This window comes from Passer montanus, unplaced genomic scaffold (assembly GCF_014805655.1).
Source record: "Passer montanus isolate IOZ18808 unplaced genomic scaffold, ASM1480565v1 scaffold19, whole genome shotgun sequence".
NCBI classification, from domain to species: domain Eukaryota; kingdom Metazoa; phylum Chordata; class Aves; order Passeriformes; family Passeridae; genus Passer; species Passer montanus.
Window position 1 is genome coordinate 5,158,271 of NW_024366480.1, and position 22,244 is coordinate 5,180,514.

General features: G+C 39.6%; 1 protein-coding gene across 44 annotated transcripts in view; it reads left to right on the plus strand.

The window, feature by feature from the left end:
- The first annotated feature begins 863 nt into the window (after positions 1–863).
- Positions 864–22,244, plus strand: part of RIMS2 (regulating synaptic membrane exocytosis 2) — a 453,673-nt gene continuing 432,292 nt past the window's right edge. For 33 of the 44 annotated variants that reach the window (XM_039706150.1, XM_039706103.1, XM_039706156.1 and 30 more), the window contains exon 1: positions 864–1,057. In XM_039706150.1, the coding sequence (XP_039562084.1) occupies positions 888–1,057 (170 nt within the window). In that variant the 5' untranslated portion in view covers positions 864–887. The remainder of the gene's footprint in view (positions 1,058–22,244) is intronic. The other 11 variants (XM_039706140.1, XM_039706127.1, XM_039706139.1 and 8 more) reach the window with 1 other exon arrangement.

A 22,244-nucleotide genomic window follows, 5' to 3' on the forward strand; every position in this document is an offset into this window, starting at 1 on the left:
TTTTTGTGCGGGGATAAATAAATAAATAAGGGCAGCTGCCGCCCGCCGCCCCCCGCCGCCAGCCCGCGCGGCGCCGCTAGGGGCGGCAGCCGGGCCCCGCATCGCCCCGCGCCGCTCGGCTCAGGAGAGGGAGGCAGCGGGGCGATGCGGAGCCCCCTCCCGTGACTCCGGCTCTCCGCCATGCCATGGGTTAGGCGGACTCCATCCCGCAGCCGAGAGGGCACCAGCCAAGCGAGGCGGCGGCAGGCAGCGGCGCGGTCCGGCAGAGGAGCGGCGGGAGGCGGCGGCGGCGGGAGGCGAGCGCGGCGCCCCGCGGCCCCTTCCATGGACGGCGGCGAGGAATTATGAGCCGCGGCCGGCGGCCGGGACTGGCGCTCGCCCGCTGGGGCTTTCCCCGCTGCGCGCCCCGGGGCGCCGGGGCTCCGCTCTCCTACGGCACCCCCCTCGGCAGCCGCTGGCCCCGTCTCCTGACCCCCCGACGCTCGCTCCGTCCCCTCTCTCCCTGCCTGGCGCTCGGTGTTGGGATAATCTCGCTCGCACCCAAACCACAGCGCTCCCGCGGCTAATCCTGCCCTCTCCCCTCTCCCTCCCCACCCCGCCCCCGGCCCTTCCTCTCCCGGCGCTGCCCTCTCCCCTCCCCGCTCCCCCTGCTCGCCCCCCGGGGCCCCTCCGTCCCCGTCCTCCCGCTGCCGCCGGCGGCCCGGCGGGTGGGTGCGAGGTCGGGGCTGCCGGGCACCCCGCCCCTCCCCGGCGGGGCCGTCATTAGGCTGCCGGTTGATTACAGGGTATTGATTTGTATGTGCTGCTCCCGGCGCCGGCCGCTCCCGCTGCTGCTGCCGGAGTTCGGGCAGCGCTTCTCGTAGCGGCGGCGGCAGCTCCTACCAAACATGTCGGCTCCCGCCGGGCCCCGGAGCGGCCCCGCCGCTCCTCAGCCTCCTCCGGCCCCGCAGCCCGAGATGCCGGACCTCAGCCACCTCACGGAGGAAGAGCGGAAGATCATCCTGGCCGTCATGGACCGCCAGAAGAAGGAAGAGGAGAAGGAGCAATCCGTGCTCAAGTAAGGGCGGGCGCATCCCTTTCTCGTCCTCCCGGGCCCGCGGCCGCGGAAGTCTCTCCTCTGGCCCCGGGGGCGGCACGGCCAGGGCGGGAGAGAGGAGTCGGGCGGCCGGGGTCGGGCAGGGGTGCTCGGCGCCGGGCGAGTGTGGGGCACGGCGGGAGGGACCCTCGGGAGCTGCCAGGGACGCGGCAACGCTGGGCGCCTGCCTTAGTCGCGCTCCGCGGGGCGGCTCCGGCTCCGCACGCCCCGGCGCCGGCGGGAACCGGGCGCCCAACATGGCCGCACAGGTGCCGTCCTCACCCGGCGTGTTCCATCGGGAGGACGGGGGTGGGTCGGGGCGGCGGTCGGCGCCGCCGGAGGGGGCGGACCGGCAGCATCGGGCCCGGTGCCGGGGGCGCGGCGGGCTCTGCGCTGGCGGCGGCGGCCCTGCCGGGCGGAGCGGCACCGCCGGGGCCTGGGCTCCGGCCGCCTGGCTGGGTGGGTTTGCCACAGCCGCCATCTTCCCCCGACAACGTGTCTGCCGCCCGCCCCCGCCCCGCTGCTCTTTCCAAGCGTGAGCCCCGGCGCCGGGGGAAGCGGGACGCCTTCCGCCTGCCCGGCGCGGGGGTAGGGGCGGCCCCGGCCGCGGCCCCGGCCCCGGCCTCGGCACCGGGAGCTGTCCTGAGCGACCCGGCTGAGCATTTGGAGCTAGCTGTTCACAGCCACCCAGCTCAGCTCAGCACCGGGAGCTGTCCATGGCCACCCTGCCGGGCTCAGCACCGGGAGCTGTCCATGGCCACCCAGCACCGGGAGCTGTCCATGGCCACCCTGCCGGGCTCAGCACCGGGAGCTGTCCATGGCCACCCAGCACCGGGAGCTGTCCATGGCCACCCTGCCGGGCTCAGCACCGGGAGCTGTCCGCGGCCACCCTGCTCGGCACCGGGAGCGTCCGGGAACGAGCGTGGGGCCCGGGGAAGGTCGAGCTTTCCCCGAGCTTTCCCCGAGCTTTCCCCGTGCGCCGTGCCCCGTGGCCGGGAGCTGTCCGCGGCCACCCTGCCGGGCTCGGCACCGGGAGCGTCCGGGAACGAGCGTGGGGCCCGGGGAAGGTCGAGCTTTCCCCGAGCTTTCCCCGAGCTTTCCCCGTGCGCCGTGCCCCGTGCCCGGTCTCCTTGCAGGCGCGGGGTTCCGCTGCCGTGCACGGCGTGGGTCACGCCCTGCCCCAGTCGGCCGGCAGACACTGAGTAAAGTCGAGAAAACTGTTCTCCCTTCGTGATGGAGTAACCACGCTGACTTCTAGTGGCTTAAAAATCAGCAAAGGTGCTGCTGTCGTGGACGTGACTTTTATGAGTGTGGTGAAGCTGAAGCTCTAAGTGGGTTTTTTTTTGTACCAAAATTAGCTTTGTGTCTTCGACATGTTAATTGCAGCTGGCCTTTCACACTCAGCACCTGAAAGCTGTCTTCTGGGCTTTAGTTGTAACTTTGGAAGTCTGTTTCCAAGATTCACTGCATCATACCAAAAGCTTTAAATATACTTTGTGTGACAGCTCCTAAAAGTTGAGGAGATCTCCTAAAAACATTTCAAAGTCTGTTTAAAAAGGTTTTTTGTTGGATGAACATTCTGAAGCATGTCAGTGTAATGTGAGCACTGGAAATAAAGTACCATATCTTCTTTTGTCACCATATCTTAGTGTCTTGCTCTACAGTTTGTTTGCTATTGGGATACTTTATTTTGAAACAATTTAGACTGTTTTATTAAGTTGCGTGATATACCAAAATAAATGCAAATTTTTGTCTCAAATTTATGCACTCTTAAAAATCATTAACAAAAATGGAAGTTCAAGTTGGAAGCTGCAGGAATTAAAGGAATTAAGGTTGCATATTAAATATATAATAATAGCATTAAGGTTTTAAAGAGGGTTCCTGACAACTTTTGCTGTGGAGAGTAATATTTATGATCAAATATAAAGTAAAATATCAGTACAACACTAGGATCAGCTTAAACGGTTAAGCTTGCAAATGAAGAATAAACTGTTCTTAAGTAATGGTAAGGTAAAACTATCTTAAGAAATGAAGCAGAATTATTTTCATTTGTAATGTTGAGAATCTTGGAAGCAGACAATGGATAAAGAAAAGGTTTTGATCAAATCTAAGGATAAAATTTATGTGGGATTTAGTTTCTCATTATGTCTCACTAAAAGTGTCCTCTTGAGTTCTGTGTAAGCCATGAGGGAGAGGGTAAGGTGTAAAATCTGTACATAAAGGATAGCCTAAAGCAGTGCTATTAGGAAAATGCTGTTGTCAATGGAATTTGAATAGATGGCCCACAATATTTTAGAGGGTAGTGAGAAGTGAGCTGATGTCAGATGAATAACTCATCAGTTTCATTTTTCTGAAAATGAAGTGTCTCCTTGAACCATCAGGTACTTGTTTATTTTAAAAATATCTACAGATTTATCAAGAACAACCCTCCACCAAAGCCCTACCAGCATCTTTATGTAGATATTACTGAGTTTAATGCTCTTGAGAGATATTTTCCTTCTGAGAAAGAATAAAAAAGAACCCCCCCCCATGTTTATATGAATGAACTACTGTTATTGCATAGAGATAAATATAGAGCTAAATCCTGCAGTCTTTGTTCAAGTGTAATTCTCCTCGAAGGCAAGCTTCTTTTGAAGTGGAAGGTATTTTTGCCTCAGCAATAAAATTGTGTCATTTCATTCTGTGGAGAAATATAGCAGGATTAAAAAAATGCTGAAAACAAGGGTTGACATTTAGAGATATTAACACAAGAACTGTTCAAATGTTGAAGAAAGCAGCAAGTATGTATTCCCTCTATTTATTTTTAAAATAATTTATGGTGATTGAGTGTCAGTATGAATGGCTATTCCCTGGGCTCTACTTTCCTTCTCCATTCTGTTTCTATCTTGTGTTTTTCAAATTCTTATGCTGCTCCCATCACTGTGGTATTTGAGCATTTTCCAAAAGAGCATTAAGTAGTGTGACTCACATCTGTAATGTGGACTATTTATTCTTTTCCTTTCACTCCCTGGGGTAAAGATGTGTGGATTTAAAATAGATACATAATTTCTCCTTATGCTTGTTTTACTCTTTTTGGGGAGAGGAAATACAGATGGTATTGAGTTGTAATCTGTAGCAACTAATAGTGATCGGGTCAGCATGAATTCTTGCCAGGATTTGATGGAACATGATGGCATGGAAAGCAGAAGCTTTCCAGATTTGCTTTGTCCTTTGGCCTGGTTTGGTCTGTGAAATACGCTGAGCTACAGTTGTGCACTGTGTTCCTGAGGTGGAGCTTCTGCTTTAAAAAGGATGGGTGGCAAACTCTGCTGCTTTGACTGTCTCTCTTCTGGAACTTTTGGGACCCTTGGAGTGCATTTTGAGTGTTATGGGCTAAGAAGTTGTCTTTTTGACAAGGTTATTGAATATATATTTTGCATAATATTTAATATGCGTAATGCGTGACAGAGTGAATTTATGTCTGTACTCTGGGTGTAAGTCTTTGCTGTTTAAAGAATATTTGCATATTTTCAAGTTTTTTCTTGTGGATATTTTACTGACTTGGATAGAGGATAGAATTTTTGATGATCACTTTTCCTTTAAGTTATGCGTATCCTTTGTCTTATAAAATCTGTTTTTGTGTGTGTAAGCTTTTAAACAGATTTTAGACAGCACATTTCCTCTATACAGACTGATTTATAGAATCAGTCTTGTGCCTTTTTACTTTTAATTTGTACTTTATTTCTGTATCAAAGAACTGCATTGAGAGAAAGCACACAGGAAAAAACATAGATGCTAGGATGCTGCCATTATTTATTGAGACTTCTGTTTCAGTCTGTATGATGTGCATCTACACTTTCCTACTTGAAATATCACTAGTTTCCATCTCCTTTGCTGAGCAATTCTAAAGATAAAATGCTCTCCTCATAAAGTCAGACTCATAGCTCTGAAAAGACATACATTTCAACTTTTCACTAAAGTAGTAGACAAATTTTCCCAAGAAAATTTTTTTTTATAGAATCATCCAACTTTTCATATATTTGCAAAACATTACAGGTTTATCATGAGGTCCTTGTAAAATATTTCTTTGAAAAGTGTGTGTCTTTGTTAGCTGATTTACCTAAGAAAGGTGGAACATAGTGGGCTAGCTAGAGGATGGTGGCTCTCTGTGAATCACCACTCAAGTCCAGAGTGAACTTTAGGAAGGTACAACTGACTGCAGGCTCAGTTACTGGGGTAGTGATTGCACAGATGTGATAAAAATGGGATAGCTACACTGTATGAGGCAAAATCTCTGACAAGAAAACCTCATGCTTTGTGAGTTCTGTATGACACTGTGAATGAGTGAGGTGTGGGGCAGGATGCTCACCTGGGGAAGAGGAAGCAATAAGCTGATGGCCATGACTCACAGAAATGTAAATATCAGACTCACAAAGCTATTGTACCATTTTATAAATAATTATCCTACTTTATAAATAATCAGCTCTGATTTACACTGTCTTAAAAGCATTGTATGTTTTGGGTTTGGATTTCAGGGAAATATATCCTTATATATCCTTATATCTTCTCTCTTTGGAGAGAAGAAGGCGATTATGTGGTGATTAATGATTTTGCTTTTTGAAAATGGAGATATATATAGGAATTCCTAAAGTTTCTAGAGTAAAAGGCAAAAAGATTTGCTTTTGACTAAACAGTAAACTAGGACTCCAGACAATGTTAGTTATGCTATGCTTCCATAATTTTACACTGCATTTTGTCTGAATTTGGAGTGCTGATTAGAACAGTTTGGTGCTACACCACTCGTAATTTTGCTCTTGTTTCTATGTATTATAAAATCAAATATGGCCCAAATGCCATATTTGATTTTATAGTACTTAATATTTGCATATTTACATACATATTTTATGCAGTATAAAATAAGTGATAGTGGAAGTTACACAGATATATATATATATCCATAGTTGAGGAGGATACTTACCCTCTTTCCTGCCCTGCCATGTGCTCTTCCTTTCCTACCATCTCATTCCCCTCCCTTGTAATATTCTTTATAGTCTCCCTTTTTTAAAAAATAATTTGTACTGCTTTTTGAGCCTCTCTCAAAGTTGTCATTGTTCCTTGCTCTTCACTCTTATCACATGCGTAGATATTTTATACTATAGATAATTCTTGTCAGGTTGTTATGGTTTGTACCATTTGCTCTTCAAGAAGACTCAGTGTTTAAAATTGCTCTCTAAAGAGCCTAACTCACTTTTAGGCACTGTCTACAAATGATTAAAGTAGTACTTCCTCTTAGTGACTAAGCAGAATATATTTGGAGGTTATACAGGGTGGCAGTTACACTAATTATTTGGCTTGATAAATTTTATGTTGAGTAAAGTTTTAGAAGACTGCAATAGTGCTGATGTTCCCACATTCAAGAAGTACAAGTGGGATTGGTTGGATGTAGAAAGGCTTGATATCATATGGGGCTGAGAAGTCATCTAACAGGTACAGGTTTCAGTTAAAAAAGGACTCCCAAAATAGACATTCAACCCCAGATAGTATGTGCTTGCTGCAGTCTTGTCAAATAAATATCTTTCTGCACTTCTTTGAAAAAAAAAGAAAAAGATAAAAACCTATTTAATTCTAAATCTAAAAGAGAGCAGTGGATATCATAATTTTAAGGTGCTGGGAATGTGTACTAGAAAGCAGTGACTGGGTGAAATGCAGTGGTCTCTGGAGGTGAGGTTTGAGGACTGAATGATACATTCTGGGTTTTGTCTGCATCCATCTCTGAGTTGGGTAACATTTAAATAACTGAGAATGTCAAATAATTGATTTTTCCATTGAAACAATGGCTAATTAGTGTATATATTGTAAGTGTCAAAATACACAGAAGTGATAGGTTACTGCAGAACTGGTGTAAAATGTGGTTTTATCCTGCCAGTGAAGTTTTAAAATACTTGCAACATATTCAAGGTTCCATAATAGGGTGGGAAAAGTAAATTAATTGTTTGAACTTGCAATTTTAATCCCATGGAATGGGATTTTCTTCAGCTTAATGCCAGGCCTCACCCTTTTACTTTAGTGGCTTCCTTCAAGTTTTGTTATCACATTTACAGTCAGTCAGAATGCTAGGGCAGTTTCTAAGACCATTAGACCAAACTTTTCCAAGAAGAATTGTTTTGGTGTGCTTTCCTTTTCCCCCAACATTTTCACTGATGATGCATTTTGACAGAAACTTGGGGAGATAAAATCCCAAGAACACATTGAGTGATGAGTTATCTCATCAAGTGATCTCATCTATACCTGTTTTACTGCAACAGACATTATACATTAAGAATGAGCTTTGAGGTGAAGATGATTTTTTAAGTTAAGTTTAGATGACATGTGCTGTTATAATAATATATCTTTACTATAATTTGCTACAATTTACCTTAGACAACCTCATCTCTCTAGGAGTGGGCAAGACCTTGTTTTAATTTAAACTCTTAAACAGGAAGAATGTCTTGAAGTACTAGTTGTCTACAAATGGCATTCAAAAGCAGTCATTGTTCAGGCAAAGTTATTCATATTGTAAATCTGAAGTTCATATCGGCCTATATTGTTTTCAATGCTTACTGAGTTTAGATCTCTTTTGCAGGACTGCATGGTGTAACAGGAGGAACTGTTACATCCTTGAAGTAACTCTCTTGAGGGTATCTTACGGTTTATTAATAAAAACAGTTTACACCAAATCTGGTAGTACATTTGTAAACTCAGTAAACTCCAACAACTTAATCTCAGGAGTTATTTATACTTCTGGTGATCCAGTAACATTGAAAAATCAGTGCTGTGCTGAACAGTTGCCTCTGCATGATATCATGTGGTGATTGTGTCCTCATGTAGTTTCTCCAAGCTATGGTCTTGAAGCTGCAAAGAGGTCAGTAAGGACTGAGACTGTAAGAGTTAATGTAACAAACAGTAAGAGACTGGGGAATAGCAGAGCATGTAAGAAGTAATTACATGTAATTTTTGGAGAGTAAGAGTTCAAAGCAATTTCTGCTGGTTTCTGTCATTGAAGGTAGAAGACAGTGTTTTTATAGTCTTGAATTTAAGTATCAGCTGTCATCACATTGCATGCTTGCAGAGTGATCTCAGTTGCATTTTGACAAAGAAATCAAACTCATGCATTTTGATAGAGGAAAAGTAATTGTCATAATAGTTGACTTTATGTATCTGTATCTTTAGGAGTTTCTAAGTTTTGATGTGAGGCCATAAAGAATATCTTTGATTTAAACTTGAAACTTTTAATTAAAAATATAATGAGATATCCAGTTTGTTCTACTAGGAGTTAAAAAGAGTTGAACTTGTGTTTCAAACAAGTCTGAGTGCTTCTATTTTGAAAATTCATAAGAAAATCTTTAAACTTTAAACAACACATAAAACCTATTATTTTCTTTGTTTACTGTCTCTATGGGGTTGATTCTTTCTTTTGAAATTTCATATGAGGTTGCTTAAATACTTCCTGATGACCTATTCTTTATTTGACATTAATATTTTTAAGGTGAATCATTTCTTATAGCAAATATAACATTGTATTTGTACTCAGAATATTTGACAGGTCATAACATTACTAGGTATTCAATATAAAGTGGCATTTTGGTTCTGTGTATTTTTGAGGGCAGACTTACTTTAAAATGTGTACTATCTTAAGCATATGAAGGACATAACATTTTTTCACCTTTAAATAAAATTGTGAGTTAGAAGCAGTTAACCTGTTTTGTGGTTCACAACCATCTTTTGTATAACTTTTCAGAAATGTGTACTCCAGTGTGTTAGCAAGAAATCTTTTTCCATATAGTGTTTAACTCTTGCTGCATTCATACATTTTTCTGATTACAGAAAGGATGAGTGAGAAGAAATGATTTTAAAGCTGTTTAAAGCCCAGAGAACACACAGAATATTACAAAAATTGCTGGTTGTGACCTCAACAGGTCTTCCAATTCATCCTCTGCCTCAAGGCATGACCAGCTCTTAAGATTGCAGTTTCTGACACTTATTAGTATAAACTAGTGATTTGCAATTGTGAGACCCCACCTAACCAGTGAAATAAATAGCCTTCCTGGCTGAGGCAAGGGCACACAGCAGACAATGTACTGAATTCAAGCTAATGATCTCTGCAAGTGCTCTGTTGCCTGTGTAGCATAAAGTGAAGAGTGGGCCAAGCAGATCTTAGGGTAAAGCTCTTGTATACAGTATGAAAATTTTATGTTTTTTTTCAAATTATATATTACTACTGAAAGGTATGAGAATAATGACTCCACTACTGACTCAACCAGGCATGGAGATTTCTTGAATTCCCTAGATAATTTGTCTCAGGTACTCAAAGTCCTTATCCTTAGCACTAGAATTTTTCCCTTACTGTTAAACCTAAATCTCTTTTCTGCCATTTGCTACTTACTCTGTCCACAATGGAAATGCAATGCAGTCTGTTATTTTTCTGTTTGCAGCAACCTTTTATGTATTTCACAAATGTGATCATATCTCCTCCTGTGTATTTTCATCACTCCTTTCTGTGGATTCAACAGGTCATATTTTCTAGACTTCTTACCATTCTTGCTACTAGTCTTTATATATATTTTTGACTGATGTTTTTTGAAATACAGTGTCCAAACCCAGACACGTATTCCAAAAGTGTGGGAGAGCATGAGGACAAAATTGTCTTGCACGGAACTCTTTCATTGTGTAGACAATGTCAGATGTGTTTGGGGCTTTTATTGTGGTATAGCACTTAGGGATTAATGGTCAGCTTGTGATCTATTATCCCTTCACCATGCTTCTCTGCAAAACTCTTGTTGAATCAGTCATTCCTCATTTTGTACTTTGAATTTGATTACCTCAGCTGTGCAGTGTTTGTCTTTAGTGCCATTGAGTTGTATTCTGTCAGATGCCTCTTATGAATTTTGCATTCAAGTACTTAAGTAAAATGCACAACAGTCCTTAGAGCAGGAATGAGGACTTGCCTCTGGAGAGAGAGTATCCTAATCAGAGAGATATTTTGACTTCCTCTTACCTGTCCATTCTCATTCCTGTCTGCATGCTTGTATGCCTGCATTGTTAGGATGCAGAATAAACTTTTCCACTTTTACTCATAACTTGTTCATTTGGGAAGCCAGGCTGTGTTCAAATCTCTTCCTGATAAAGGACGTCTTTCACCAACTTGGAAATACACAAATTCTATATTATTTTAAGGGAAACAGTTGCATCTGCTGCCATATTCATTCAGTAGGTGCAAGAAGTTTGTTGACTTACAAAAAATTTGACAAAAATGTGAGATCCCAAAAAGACATAATTGTTAGGGGTTTAATGAAAATAAGAAGATGGGTAGTGGAAGTGATTGTCCATACTCCTGGTTGAAAAAGTCTACTCACACCATCCTATATACTGAGGAGTTCTCATAGGGGAGAACCAACACTGGCATCAAAATAAATCCATCCATCCATCTTGAGGTGTGAGTCCTCACAAAATCAGACTTCTTTAAATTCAGCATGCATAGAACTGTTTGGTTAATGAACATCATTGCCTCAGTTTTGGTATCTTTTTCATTCCCACATTAGATCATTTAGAGCTTGGATTACAGTATTTGAGCCCAGAAATTCTTTGGAATTCTTCTTACCAGATCTGGATACCTACAGAGGAAGACATCCATTTCTGAAATAATTTAGGTTCAATTTGAAGCAAATGGAAATAAAGAGGTGCCTTTAGGATGTGATCCATCTCATCTTAAATTAGACATTTCAAATAGGCCAGATGAATTGCAGAGCCTATTTCTGGCTGTGGACTTACAAAGAAGATAGAGTGAATATGTCAGATGTAGAGGTCTATCTCACAGACTTCTGGAACAAGGTAAGTTGAGTCTGCCTTGCAGAGTTCTGCCTTTGAGAGTAACTCTTCACTATTTGGTCTTGTAAGAATACCATGGATACTTTTCCAGCTGACACTGATGTTTAGGGTTCCCTAGAAGCTGTTTGCATATTTTGTTTATATTTCTATCAATTATTAATTAGGATGTACTTATTTATCCATAAGTTTACTATTTGAGACTCACTGCTGGGAACCTGAGTATGCTTCCCTTCTAGTCCGTGGTTATTCTTAAGATTTGGTATATTTTTTATACTGAATTCAGAAAACCTTTGAAGAATGAGTTCTAAAAGAAGACCTTGGAATATAAAATCTTTCCAGCATGTGGGATTAAGCATGCCCATCACCAAAAGAACATTGCAAAGAAAACCTTCCTATGCCATTCCCCAATAAGAATGACTAGCAGATATTTTAAAGTAGAATCTCATAGATGAAGCTAGTCAGATTGCTAGATGGGAAGTCACAAACAGGATTTGTCTACTACTTGTAGGATTAAAACAATGTAACATTAAGACCCAAAGAAAGCTCTATAAACTCAGTTTGACAGTTTCTTTCCTTAACTCACACACCATCTCTCTTTTGCTATGTATTGTTTTAATGGGATTTGTTTAGCTGCTGTGTATTTACAAGCCGATAGGTCACTTTTGGTGATAGTCTGTTAAAAACATACTGTTGTCCTGCTATGCATTCTGGATTCAGCATTTTCTTGCTTTGAAAATCTTGATAAACAGGTATCTATGGAATATGCTGTATGGTATTTAAATCAAATCTATTTTTTGCTGAATCAGGCCCTAAGACAGTTTGGGAGCATGAGTTTTGATTCAGCATGCTTTCATTAATTTGGCTAGTCATTGCGATTATGATTCATTTCATTCTGTGTATCTGACTGCTGCACAGTAAGTGACAGCTGAACCATTTATTATCTAACAGCTAGAAAATAACATCACTGCCACTTTTAGAAGGCTGAGGATTATGCTTTTATCAAACACGTGTTTTTTTACTAAAGTTAAAATGCTTCAGGAAAATACAATATTTTTTCAAACTACTTGTAACATTGCAGTAATCAAGTGATGAAATACCAGCAAACACTATGAACTATTTACAATTAAGAATTTAATTTTATTCTATGGATAGAATTAAGCAGTTTGTTCTGGTTTTTATTAATGTATAAGCTTTTTGGATTGGTAGTAAGGTTATGCCTGTTGATATTTTGATGATAGTCTGATTTACATATATGTAGTAAGTCTGATGAGCTAAGTTTAAATGAATGGTAAATATTTCTGAAGTGTTGATATTACTTCCATGCAAATACATATTACATCAGAAGACATTTCAAGTGAAGCAGTAATTGTGATTTCTTTGTGGAACTTTACCAAAGATTCCACCAGATTTTAAAGTTAAGCAAAATGCCAATGATGATTGAAAGAAAACTGTATTTTTCTTTCTAGTATCCATGTTTCTCTAAAAAACTGTATCTTCCAAGTTTAAAAATATGTATAAAAATACAAATCTATTTTTTTCCTGCCCTGTTTATGGTTTATCAGAAAAATTTCTGTAGAGGATGCTCTGAAGGCACTGGGACAAGAAAAGGTGCTTTCAGGGTAGAGTACAGAAAAAGTACTTTATTTGAAAGTTATTTGAAAGCCTTGAATTCTGTCTGCTTGATATCTGAAAATGCAGGTGGCCAAAGCTGAATGAAATTTAGTGTGCTATAGCTGAGCACTAATGTACATTTATGTATTTTGAATTTATTTAGACATGGTTGGAAGATAAATGTTTTTAGCTACTTTGTACAGTTTACATGAACTTGTCTTCTGCCGAACTTGCAGAACTTCTGCTGTTCTTGTCTAAAGTTTGGTCTGAGTTATATATTCCTGAGCTCTCTAGTACACAGATATAGAAGAAGATATCTAGTACACAGATATAGAAGCTCATGTATAGAAGAAGATTTTATTTGGAGAAAGACAAAATAAACATTTAGTTACATTTTTAACTTTTAGTATGAATGGTCATATTTGTTCTGCACAAAGAAGAGTGATAGATTAGAATTAGTTAATGATAACACCATGTCCTAACTTAATGTCTCAGCTATAAATAACTATTTCTTAGTTAAGTAAGACCAGTTAATTACAAGAAGTTAATTATAAGAAGTTTGTTTATTGAAAGGAATATGGGTTAAAATAGTACCTTTCTTTAGATTTATAACTTTTCCTAATAAAACTTCAATAATCAAAAATCATTCACTGAATCTGCAGTTTCACTATGGAAATTAAGTTCAATAGCTATTGATAGTAGTTCAATAGCTATTGATCATGTGGTCATTATAATAAGTAAAAACACCAATGTATATTTTTTCTTGTTATTATTGAAATAATTAGTGATGTGCTCCTAATTTTATTTTTAGGTTAAATAAGAAAGACCAGTTTAGAATTGGTAACATGTTTTGTCACTCTTCATAGCCACAAGGTTTTTCTTTGATGAGGGCTTAGGAGTGTTTTATTATAGTAATCCACAAAAAATTTGTATTTCAAAGGGACTGCTGGTCCTAACATGAATAAGACTAAGCATGGTGACCTATTTTAAAACAGCTCTTGCCTGCCATTGAAACTGCTGGATTTTCAGTAAAGCTGCCCAAAAGAAAGATGTTGGTTTGTGTTAAAAGAGGGAAATTGCCATTAAAAATCTTCTTTCTTGGACATAAGGATATTTTATTTAGTTCCTGAATGATATTAGTATATGGAAGAAGGTTTAAACTCTACTGTGCCTTTCTATTGCTTGGTATGTTTGGACATCATTAGTATCTTTTTAGGGACAGTTTGAACATCTGCATAATAATTTTTGTAATTACATCACCAAAATGTATTCTACCCTTAGTTTCGGTTTAATAAAGATTTTCTTCAAAAGTGTTCTCAGTATGTGAAACAAAGGAAGGAAAGGAGTTATTGAACTGATGCCCACAAACCCAACTATTCTTTGCCTTTTAATTCACAGTTAAGGTTTATATTGCCATAATAAATGGAAATCTACATAAAAACATGGACACATGTAACTCACCAGATTCGTAACTAAAAATGGTATCATTTCTTCTGGTGTGGAGGAAGTATTCATGCTGCATTTACATGCCCAGGTCTTGGGCTGAAGCTGCAGGGATGGCAGAAGACACCAAGACCTGCCCTCATGTCAGAAAAATCTGGTTTCCCCCAGCTCCAAAATGGATCTGCCACTGGCTATATTATCCATCAGTGACACTGCTGGACAGTCACACATTATCTCTGCAGATAATGTGTAAGAGAAGATAAACAATCCTGTGAGAGAGGGGGAGTGAGAGGGAGTGAGAAAAATATGGGAGAAACAGCCCCGAAGACGCCGAAGTCAGTGAGGAAGGAGGGGCAGGCGGTGCCTCCAGGCAGCAGAGCAGAGATTGCCCTGCAGCCCATGCTGAAGAGCGTGGTGGGGCAGCTGTGCCCCTGTAGCCTCTGGAGGACCTCCTGCCAGGGCAGGTGGATGCACCTTGGATGAAGCTGGGCCCTCGTGGAGAGCCCACTCTGGAGCAGGTACTGGCAGGTACTGCAGCCCATGGGGAGAGGCACCCACACTGAAGTAGGTTTTTGGGCAAGACTGCTGATTCTCCAGGGGCCCAATGCTGGAGCAGGATGTTCCTGAAGGACTGCACCCCGTGGAAGAGACCTGGAGCAGTTATTGAGGAACTCTAGCCTGTGGGAAGGACCATGTTGGAGCAGCTCAGTAAGGACTGTGTCCCATGGGAAGGACCCCACATTGGAGCAGGGGACAAGGATGAGGAAAAAAGGAGTCACAGAGATGAAGAGCTCTCAACTGACCACAATGTCCCTGCCCCCTCCACATGCACTGCTGCAAGGGTGGAGGTAGAAGGTTCATAAGTGAAGAAGGAAGAAGGTTCATAAGAAGAAAGAGGCAGGGGGGAAAACTGTTTTTAGATTTTTTTTTTCACTGTCCTACCCTGTTATTAAGTGGAAATAATTTGAATTAATCTTCCAAAATTAGAGTCTGGTAACTGGTGAGTATTCTCTGTCCTTACCTTGACCTATGAGCTTTTCCATCATATTCTCTGCCCTGTCCTGCTGAGGAAGGGGAATGAAAGAATAACTTGTTGGGTGTCTGGCAGCCATCCAAGGTTAATCCACCACAATATTTATTTAGCAAATATATTTGCAAGTCTAACTTGAGCATAGAAATACTACTCTTCCTGGGTCCCTGTGGAATCAATACAGTAAGAAAAAGAGAGGCTTCTCTAGAAGGCAGATCTGAGAGGCTAAATTCAGCTCCAGAGCCCCAGGCAATTCCGTGCTGTCAGTGCAGCACCCGCAGCTCCATTGCCAGCCCAGCTGCTCCTTCCTGCCTGCATGACACCATCATGGCCCTGGTGCAAGTAGCTGTTGAACTGCCTAGTGAAACTATTTCAGGGAGGTTAAACTAATGAAAAAATATTTTCCCCCTTCATCACTTTGGCAGAGCATCTTTTTAAGCTACAGAAAGGAACTCATCTGATTTACTGTACAGTCCTACAAAATGCTGAGCTAGCACAGCTGAGGGGCTGAGAGAGATTAGCTACAGTACTTTTGGAATCTCTGAGAGCAATGGAATTATTCCACCACTATTTCCACAGTCTGCAAAGACTAGTTGTGTTGCAGTCACACAGAAAACCAGTGGACAAACATGTTCAAATTAATTTTTGATTTTGAAATTGCTGTTTAATCTGTGAACCAATGTCACCAAAATTAGTGTTGAAAAAATTTTTGGTGAAGAAAACAAAATGCTCATAAAATTTCTCTGCTGAATAACTGGAGTTGGAAAATCATTAGTATTGTTGCTTCAGATAGAACTAGGTTTTGTGTCTCCATATTAAACAGCAAGTTTTCCTCTTTAACACTTTTAAAGCTCTGATTTTCAGACATAAGTTACTTCAGCTCAGAGGAAGAAGACAAAACGGCGAGATGAAATACCTCAGATGACTCAGGTTAAGTGAATGATCTCTGTAAAGCTGTGTTGTTGCATTTTCCAATGTGATCTGGGACATAAATAATGAAAGGTGTGTAGCAAAGGCTGTAGTTGTAATTGCTGCACACATGCACACTTGTATTTTCACAGGTGACTGGGCAGTCTTTTTGTTGTGTAAAATAATGGGAGAGCTGCTTCACCCCTAGTATTTCAGATTTTGTATGGGAAGATCTGGTTATTTAAACTATGTGATGGCTTTGGCTCTAAGTTTGCAATTTACTTCAAATACAGGCTGCATCAATATTTTTAAAAAGAGGACACAAAAATACTTTTGTTCTAATTTAATCTGTTACTGAAACATAATTTTTAAATAGAGATCTTGTAGATTACAAAAATTATTATTGACTTTCAATATGCTGGGGTCATGAATTCATTAACTGAATGTTTTTAATTACATAGAGAAATACTAAGTGTGAACTTACCATTCCTACTGTCTATGCCACATAAGAAAAAGATAGACCTTGCATCAAAGCATTTAATTTTTTTTATAATTGCAGTAAAATAATTGATTCTCCTAAGTTGCAGGCTTGTAGACTTACTTGTGCATTTGAGATGTAGCCTCATTGGCTTAATTGAATTTTAAAAAATGACTGAGAAATGTAGCAATTAAAAATATTGCCATGCTAGTAGCAATTTTCTGAATGCCTACCTAGCATTCTTATTTTTAAGCAATGCTATATTTAGAAGGACATTTCATTCTCTCAGAAGAGAAATGAATCTATCAGGACTAGGACTATTATGTAGGAATATTAAATATTCACATATTTTGTACTACTTGGTTGCTAATATTAGCCCAGTATTCATAAGGACCTACATTCTACTATTGGTTAGATTTTTTTTCTCTTGGATTGCTGTAACTTTCATCTTTGATTTGCATTGTATTGAAAAATAAAACAGCTGTCTCCTTTCTTATGTCTCCCCTCTAGAGTCCTGGTAAAAATTACACAAAAGCAATATTTTAACATGTTAACATGTGTAATATCCCCAAATGACTGTGATGGTCTTCCTTTCATGATCAAAGCCCACTCTTCTGGAAAGATTTGCTGCCCTCAAATCTGAATAAATTATACATTTTAAAAATGTATTCATTCAGAAGCCAGTAATTTTGTTACAACTTTGTTTTGAACTTCTTCCTATCAAGGTCAGACACACATTTCTGGAGGATATAGTGAGCTTTTACCTTCTCACAGGTTAATATTTGGACTGTTTCAGTTTCTGGTTAAAAATTTCCAGTGCCTGACTGTGTGGTGACTCCATTACTGGTTTGTAGTACTGGTGCCTAGAATGTCTGTGTTAGTGTAAAATGAAATACCAAAAGGTCTTTCCTCCTAATGCTATATGAAAAGAAGGAGCACTTATATTAGATGTTTCTCTCTCTAGAAAACGAGAATAGAACTTCTGTAGAGACCTACCTAAGATGATAATGGAATTATTCTGAAAAAGAAAAGATATTGTGAAAGACATGTTCATGTTTAACAAGAATTTTTTCTACACAAGAAGTTATATATTCCGTCCAATGCTCCAAATAAGTTTTAAATCAAGTAAATTCTAGTTTAATATTTTTATTTTACTTTCATTTAAGTTATACAAGATAGGATTTAAATTTTTTTTCATTTTAAATCCATTTTGTATATAAAAGTATTATGGGAGATAACCATTTAAGTCTGTCAGTTCTTTGTATTTTAATACAGACTTATTTGAAGTTGCTCACTTCCCCCAACTAATTTTCTGGAGATATGATGAAGCTTGTAAGAGAATATTTGGTTTAGACCTCCTCACTGGGAAATAAAACACTTCATGGCTTTCTTGTTTTGCTTTCCTGAAAATTTCGTTTCCATAATGAAACAATAGAGCTGAATTTTTGTTTAACTTGAATTCTTTTATTCTGTTAGAAGTCTACTAATGTCATTAGATCGCTTCTGATTTAATCTTATTGTGAAAGAAAAGAAATTACACCCATCATTTCTCATCATTTATGTCAAAATCTATAAGGGCCATGTGGGAGTGAGAGACTGCAGACCACCTTGCTCCAGCCCTATAGAATTTAAGCCATGAATTTGTACTTCCTGAACTGTCTTTGCTGCCTGAGGAAGAGTGAAGAGAACAGCAATCTGAAGTGATGTGTAGTGCCCATCCTGGTGAAATCTTGAAACAACTGAAAACACAGTCTGTCATATTGGAATTGTATTCTTTGGTTTTGTGAGATTTTTTGCCTTCTTACTTGATAAAAAAAGATACTTATTTTATTTTCTTGTTCACTGTACAGGCTTCCAAATTTCCTGGTAGCAGTAAATTGACATTTACTGTTACCATTGCTTGAGCAGGAGGTGCATGTAGTGAAAGCATGGACTGTAGATTGACTCCTAATATTTTGCAGATGTCTTTAGCCTTCTTACACAGTAAGGGGTTTTCTGGTAGTTTCTGTAAAGATTGATGTTATTTTCCCTTCTAAGAAGTGGATGAACATCATAATATCTAGTGTTCCACCAAATGTAGATGAATAGATAAAATACGTAAAATAAATGCAGAAAATTGAGCTGCCTTGTCCAGAAATATCCTAGCAAGAGTAAAATCACAGTTATCAGTTATAACTACTGAAATTAATCCAGCTATTCACTGTACCTGTAAAAGGTGAAGAAGTTACCAAGCCTTGTTGTATCAGCACTCAATGGTTTTCAATGTTGAATGGTTTCACTAGAGCATGCTCCTTTTATTTTTTTAAATGTAATTACTTGATTAACCTCATACAACTTTGACTACTCTGCTAACTCTGGATATTTTTGTGTAACATCAATTGGTGCAATACACACAGTATAAAGCTTCACATTTTAAGAAACTGTAATTAGTGTGTGTTTCACAAACATGATAAAACTTTGGGTTAAAGTTCAAGAATAATCACATATATAGTAAGTATTCTGCTTACAGTAATAGAAAGTAAAGGAGCTGAAGGAAATTACAAATTGATATTTTCACTTATGACATCAGCTTCTATAGAGATACAGCTTTAAATTTTTGTTTGTTTACAGTAGATGAAGGGAGGACAGTAGGGCTTTCAGTGGTTCTTGTTCTCTCTCTACAGACAGCTCACCTTTGAAAGCACACACACTATTTGAGTTACATGAATCAATTTTTATACAAATTTTTCTGGAAATAAAAAAAATACTTGAAGAACATTTCTGATTTAAAGCTAAAAGAAAGCTATTTCAATAATAAAATGCAAAGTAGAAGTTATGAAAGCACTTGATTATTACTAAAAATCAGAAATCCTCTGTATGGGTGTACATATGATTTTAATAAAAAACTACAGCTTTTTTTGAAAAATAAACAATAGCTACTCGATATCCTTTGGGGTCTCATTAAGAAAATCTTTCTGATCCAAAGTTTTTTACTTTGCCTTTTAAAATGCCTTAGCACTATTTTATCTGTAGTAGACAATATGTAAATATAGCTGTCATATTGCCTAGAATGATCTTTGTACCTACAGCTTTCTACTAGCTCTTTGATGGAAAATTCCTATATTTCTCTTGATAAAGAAATGGGTGCTAACAAAATTAACTGCTGTCCTGAGAAATGCATCCAGTTTCATCAAGTAGGCATCAAAGTAACAAAATTCTAAAAGGGCATATTTATTTAATGTTATTTCTAAGAGCTGGCATCTGATAGTTGAAGGTTTTTTTGTGCTGTCAGCTGCACCATTTCCAGCTGAAGTACTGTTTTTAATTTGCTTCTGACAGACAGCCGTGCCAGTCAAAATGCGCGAGCCTGGTTCTTATCAGTTTCTGTTCATTTGCTTATTCACTTCCTTGCTTTGCTACAACCTACTTGTGCTTTCTCAATCTGTCAAATACACTTAAAGGAAGTTGTAATCTACATTTTTACCCTAGTTTTGTTTCCTCATGTTTCCTTTTTTAACAATCTGTTTTATCCAGTTTTAGTTAGTGCAGATTGATCTACGTTCTTTGGAGGATGGATAGATTGAGTCAAGGTGCTTGTAAGAATGACACCAAAATGCTGAATGTACAGTGAAATCACCAACCCTGTTTCTGCCTGTACTGAAGAGGAATACAAAGCTTTTTTGAGGACTGCTACTTTCCATCTCCAGCTGTTATATGGGTGTTTCCTGGGCACAAGCGGAGAGGGAATTGACCTTAACATTTGTTAGCAAGTTTGGGAATTGTCTGCACTCTCACAAAGAAGGAAGTGATTAGAAACAAGAACAAATCTGACTTAGATTATCCTTTTGCACTCCCAAAATACATTTTTACTGCCTTGAACAAATGTTGCCCCTGAAGCAGCACAAGTAGGTTTTGTTCCTTTCTCTGGGCTTTTGGTAAAAATAGAGCAAAAGCGCATCATCCACGAGACTCATATCTTAGTGTGCTCATCTTTGTCTCTCTCTTGCTGCTTCTTTTATTTTCTGTCCTTGAGAAAGGATGTTATTATTGCAAAAGTTTTCACTGGGAAGTCTAGTGGTTGAAAATAAAGTTGAGAAACTTGTGTTTCAGGTAGAATATTATTCTTTACTGAGTACTGAGAATCCAAGAGCTTCTTTTGCACATTTCTCTGCAGTATCTGCAGCATGGTACATGTTCCTTTTTCTCTGGATTCAAGATATGCAACTTGACTTTGACTATAACTTCATAAAATCCCAAAATTAAAGTGTCTATCAAGTCTTTCCTGGTTTCCTGTGTCTTGGTTTCCACAAAAAGGAAGCCTTTCTGTGACAGTTATAGTATCCTATAAAAAATAGCTGATCACAGAGGTGAGGATATCTGAGTCCTGATACACCACAAAGGACTTGTTTAGATTTACTTTTGGTCCCCTCCTAAATTCCATTACCTGCAGAGTGCATGGCATTGCAGTACCTACTACCCATGTAATATAGAAGTATCTATTGCAGCAAAACCTGTAGCTTGCCCTGCGGTCATGTTTTTAACTGTAGTGTGTGGTGATGTGTTTCTCCCAGGTTATTCTTGTTTCTTGTTGGACATGAAGGTTGCTGAATTTTATATAAGTTGTATTTTCTCATATTATTTTAGGAAAAGTTGAAATACTCTACATAGAAAATGATTAAAGCATGAAAATGTGAAAATGTCCTCATTTGAAAACAGAAAGTTCATCCTCCTGGATACTTAAGGTTTAAAAAACCCCCTATTTTGCCATCAGTACAACTGTGCCACCAGGAGAAATGAGGAATCCAGTATAACCCCATGATAGTGCACTTGATAATCATTTCACTCTTAATAATCTAATCTGACCATTGTAATGAAGCAATCAGCTTGCTCTGCCCCTAGCTGTAATCTAAGAGTGAATAATGACATTTATTTTTGTTTCAACAGTTTTGCTGTTGAATACTATTATGTGGGGTTTTTTGACCTGTCCTTTCAGGCCTTTTACATTGCAGGAAAAAAATGTTTTTATATGTCAGGAAATCTGTTGCAAGGACATTTTTGATAGATGAATTTAGCTCGCTGTCATAAATTTCCTTGGTTCAGAAATAAAGGTAATATAACATTGGAGGAAGTAAAATGGAAAAAATAAAGAAAAAAAGGGCAAGGAAAGGAGAAACCACAGCTGCTATTAATTCCTCAGGTTTCCTTTGAAATGATTAAAGAAGTGATCTGTGACAAAGTATTACTCTTTCTTGATCTCATCAGTGAGCCTTGGAAGCTTCCATGTATTTTTCAATTTCTTTTATGGTCTAACACTCAGTTTCAATATATATAGTTTTTCTGTCTGGTTAAAACAGGAACAAAAATTCCTTGTATACTTTTTAAATGGGATAAACACAAGATTTTATTTGATGCACAATATTTAAGGATTAAGCATGTGAGTATGTCTATTTAGACTTCACAAGAATTTGGTAGCACTTGTTTTCTTTCTCATATAATTTTTTTTTCTTTCCCTTGCTGTGCTCATTCTTTGTAAGAGCTTTTTATGGTACAGTTAGGTTTTGTCTAGTGCAGCTGTTACTCCACTCCTACAATTACAAGGAATTCAGCATCAGATATGGCATTGGGAGGTGTCATGAGAAAGAAGGCAGGAGGAAAAGTGTTTGGGTTTTGTTCAGTGCAACCAGTGAAAGGCAGTTCCAGCTAAAAAGTGATATTAGGAAGTTTTTAAGAGGAGAAAGCACCTTTCTTTTGTGTAGATCTTTCAGAGTTTTATTTATCTTCAAATTCTACCGACGGATTTTTCTACTGCAGTGTATTGTGCACGTTCTTCTAAGCTCATTGGGATCTTTTCAGATCCTCAGTAAGGTCTTGATGTA